The 4,435-nt window shown below is 37.3% G+C and overlaps 1 protein-coding gene across 1 annotated transcript; it reads right to left on the bottom strand.

Annotated features, from left to right (window-relative positions):
• Positions 1-1,484: 1,484 nt before the first annotated feature.
• Positions 1,485-2,444, bottom strand: LOC124228351 (olfactory receptor 5A2). Its single transcript, XM_046642789.1, has one exon. It carries the CDS (start codon positions 2,442-2,444, stop codon positions 1,485-1,487), a length of 960 nt encoding a protein of 319 aa, XP_046498745.1.
• Positions 2,445-4,435: the final 1,991 nt, after the last annotated feature.

Below are 4,435 nucleotides of genomic sequence, written 5' to 3'. Positions count from 1 at the left end.
TTCAAAGCTACTTAATTTGTCTCTTTTTAGCACATTAACCTGGATTTCTCCTGATTTATATAAAATTGACTAATTAACTAGTACTATGAGCTAACAGTTATGAAGTATTGCCATATATCAAACAATAGGCTAAGCCCTTTCATGCATATTCTCATTTAATTGTTATATCTGCTCTATGTGGTAGATACAATTATTCTTCTCATTTTACAGATGAAGAAGATAGGGTTTGTAAGTAACTTGCATAAGGCCACATATCTGCAAAATGGCAGAGATGAGATTAATAATCACAGGTTTGATGATTTAAGAATACTTAACAAACACCCTTAACTACTCCTCACTATAGTCTCTGTAGACCCACTTTCTAACACATCAAAGCCATTACAAAGATCACATTTCCTACCAAACTAAGGAAACATCTTCTACTTCTTTAGCTCAGATGGTGATAAATCATTATAGTATAATTGTAATAACAATATCACCTCATGAGCATTTTCTATACACCAGGCACTATTCTAAGTGTTTACATATACTGATCCATCTAATTCCTCACAATAAGCCTATGAGATAAGGCACACACGGCCCAAGTATCTTATCCAAGGATATACAGGTAGATACTCATTTACTCACTTATTTATGGCCTGACCAAGAGAGGCCACAGCTGAATAAATTTATTCTAGTTTGTACGGCTTGTTAAAGGACACTTAACAAGTTCTTAGAAAATGTGGAGGAGAAAAATCACTCTCTTCAATTCCTTGGCTAAATTCTTCACAAATTTATCACAAAATTGATGAAAACAGAGAACCTTTCTCACCAAATGAAAGTGTGCTCCTCTTCTGTAGATTCCTAAGAAACTTTGAGTGTTGCTTAGAAAGGTGTTACTTTAGACTGAAGTGACAATTCCCTGGTTTTCTTCAAATCATTTCAGTGACCAATTTTTGTATCATTGATTGAATTAGCCATGAGGTCAGCCCATTTGTTCAGTCATTAAGGCCCTAAACAAAAGTTTTCAATCTCTTTCCTGCCTTAATACATCTAAAGAGTCAGGACTATACCCCCACCAGTCACAGTGGCTCACGATAGTCATGATTCTCAATAGGGAAGGGTGTCTGACTTGCAGTGCTCATCTGCCCTAAGGGAAACATGTTAGAACCTCGTAAGATGGAAAGGCAATTGTTTTTAGAAAAAATGTCCCTGTCCTCAGGTTATTATGCTATATATTCCTATCCTACCTTTAGAATTGTCACCCTGAATGCTGGACTAACATTTTTTTAGTTTTCCTCCTACAGACAACACCTCTATTTTGATGTTTCAGATTGCTCAGTCTTTGTCATGGTGAAGCTTTTTCCTAAATTGAGCATTTATAAGCTGAATCTACACAAATCCTGGTAAACAAAAATCATTGTGTCAATCAACTAGTCCAGAACTACATGAAAGTCAGCATAATTGACCCAACTCACAGCTTTATTGTAAACATTACCTCGGGGTCAGAAAAATGAGTGCTCATGAGAAAGAACATGTTTCCTTTCCATAGCTTTCCTTACAGCACTTTTAATCTCCTTATTTCTAAGACTGTAGATGATGGGATTCACCATAGGGATCACCAGAGCATAGAACACTGACACCACCTTGTCCCGGTTTAAGGAGTAGCTGGAACTAGGTCTCATGTACATGAAGAGACCAGAACCATAGAAGAGGGTCACAGCAGTCAGGTGAGAGCCACAGGTGCTGAAGGCCTTGGTCCTACCTCTTGCTGAACTGATCTTCACGACAGCAGTAACGATGTAACCATAAGAGATGAGGATCACAAGGACAGATACCATTCCAACAACAACACCCACAATGAAGTTCACCACTTGGCTGGTGAAGGTATCAGAGCATGACAGAACCAGGACTGGAGGAAGGTCACAAAAGAAGTGGTTGATTAGGTTGGGCCCACAGAAATCATGCTGATAGACAGAGTATGTTTCAATCAAAGAACTAAGGAATCCACCCACATAGGCCCCAGCCACCATCTTTAAACAAAGTGTATGGGATATGACAGCTGTGTAGAGCAACGGGTTGCAGATTGCAGCATACCGATCATATGCCATAGCTGCCAAAAGAAAGCATTCAGTCAGCCCCATTCCACAGAAGACAAAGTACTGCGTGGCAAACCCAATGAAGGAAATGGTTTTCTTCTCTGTGATGATGCCAGAGAGCATCTTGGGAGTTGTGGAGGATACATAGCAGATATCTAAGAAGGACAGGTTACTGAGAAAGAAGTACATGGGTGTGTGTAGGTGGGAGTCCATCCTGATAAGGATGATGAGGCTCATGTTCCAGGCTAGGGTCAGGAGGTAAATCCCCAGGAACAACACAAAATAGAAAATTTTCATTTGAGGATGGTCTGAAAATCCCAGGAGGATGAATTTTGTCACAATTGTGTTGTTCCTTCCTACAGCCATAGAACTGCATCCTTCATAAAGGAAAGAAGCAATCTTGTGATCAGTTAGATTTTGTTTGTCATTATTTGAATGGATGTTTTCTAGAAGGTCGTATAAACAGTTAATACCAATAACGTCCTAGCCACCTGCTGGGCAAAGTCTTCTCGGAGGAAGTCGGCCTATGGTAATCTCTTGGCACTATTTAAAATCTGTATGTTATATACTTCATTGACCAGAAAAGAATCCATCGAATAGAGCAGAGAGCAACTGGGAGTCAGTAATTTGAGTTTTGTCTGAAGCTCCATTCCTAACTCCTTGGAAACTGTGGAAAATTCACTTCATCTCTGCAGATCCTCATTGTCTCAATTGAAAATGGGAAGATTGAATCTAATGAGTCTCAATGTTCCTCTGGACTTGGGTTTCATATGGCTTTTTAGAATTCTGACTTCAAAATATAAACCCAAATTAACAATAAAGTTAGGAATTTCTTATATTTTATAAATCTTTAGTATAAGAGTCCCAAAAGGCACTAAACACAACAGGCTATAAGATTTCACATATTCCATTTTGAGGGAAGCAATTCAACCCATAACAAAACATTCTATTCTTTTAAAGTAAAACTAAGAGAAATGTGTGTGTGTATATATATATATATATATACACATATACATGCATGTTTAGAACTAGAATTTTTTTCTAATTATATAATTTTTTTATACAAGTCACTCAATAAAATGCATGAAAAGATCAAAAGTTGGACTAACTCATCAGTACCATTATGAGATAGAAGTGCTATGGACATATCTCCATGGGGGGAGAGGGGAAGCAACACCACAGTTGACTGAAATTGGGTGAGCCATGTGGTCAAGAACAAGCAAAAACCAGTATCTCCTGAAGAAGAAAAGCTGAACATGGTTCATTAGATATTTAAGGATAATAATTTCAGTATAAGCAAAGGACAACTTTGATGTCATCAGGCCAACCAGATTATCATTCTGAAGACATGAGGTAAGCCCATGAACATTTTGCATTAAGAAAGACAGGTCATTGCATTAATAAAGACCTCACTAGTGTAAGATCAAATGAGGAAATATAAATGGGTGTAAAAAGGTAGAAGTGCCCTAGAGAAGACCCGATGGTAAAATCAAAGTTGTTGATATTTTATCATTTTATAGAATTTGATTACACAGCACATTTACATCAAATTGCAATTATCTGATTGTGTTATTCATTCATCATATTAAACACTGTTCTACATGAAGAGGTGTTCAACATCACTAATCATCAGGGGAATGCTAATCAAAACCACAATGAGATACCACCTCACATCCTTTAGAATGGCTGTTAAAAAGACAAAAGATAGCAAGTGTTGGCAAGGATGTAGAGAAAATGGAGCGCTTGCATGTTGGTGGGATTGCAAATTGGTACAGGCGCTATGGAAAACAGTATGGAGGTTCTTCAGAAAATTAAAAATAGAACTACCATATCATCCAGCAACTCCACTCCTGGGTATATATCCAAAGGAAATGAAATCAGTATCTCAAAGAGCTATCTGCACTTCCATGTTCATTGCAACATTATTCACAATAGCCAAGATATGGAAACAACCTAAATGTCCATCAATGGGTAAATAGATAAACAAAATATGAGATAGATAGATGATGATACATGATAGGTAGATAGATAGATAGATAATGAAATATTGTTCCACCATAAAAAATAAGACTGTCTTGTCATTTACAACAATGTAGATAAACCTGGAGGATATTATTCTAGTAAAATGTGCCAGACACAGAAAGACAAATTCTCCATGATCTAAAAAAAATCAAAATTCATAAAAGTAGAGAGTAGAATGGTAGTTTCCAGGGGAAGAGATCAGTAGGGGCAGGTGTGGGGAGAAGACAATGAGGAGATGTTGGTCAAAGAGTACAAAGTTCCAGTTATTCAAGATAATTAAGTTCTGGGGATCTAATGAACAGCATGGTGACAATAGTTAACATTACTGTATTGTA

The sequence above is a fragment of the Equus quagga genome, chromosome 17 (assembly GCF_021613505.1).
Source record: "Equus quagga isolate Etosha38 chromosome 17, UCLA_HA_Equagga_1.0, whole genome shotgun sequence".
Lineage (NCBI taxonomy): Eukaryota > Metazoa > Chordata > Mammalia > Perissodactyla > Equidae > Equus > Equus quagga.
This window is presented reverse-complemented; position numbering and strand designations above follow the sequence as displayed.

Excerpts from the sequence above, each read along its gene's own strand:
- LOC124228351 (XM_046642789.1), bottom strand. The coding sequence starts at position 2,444 with ATGGCTGTAGGAAGGAACAACACAATTGTGACAAAATTCATCCTCCTG.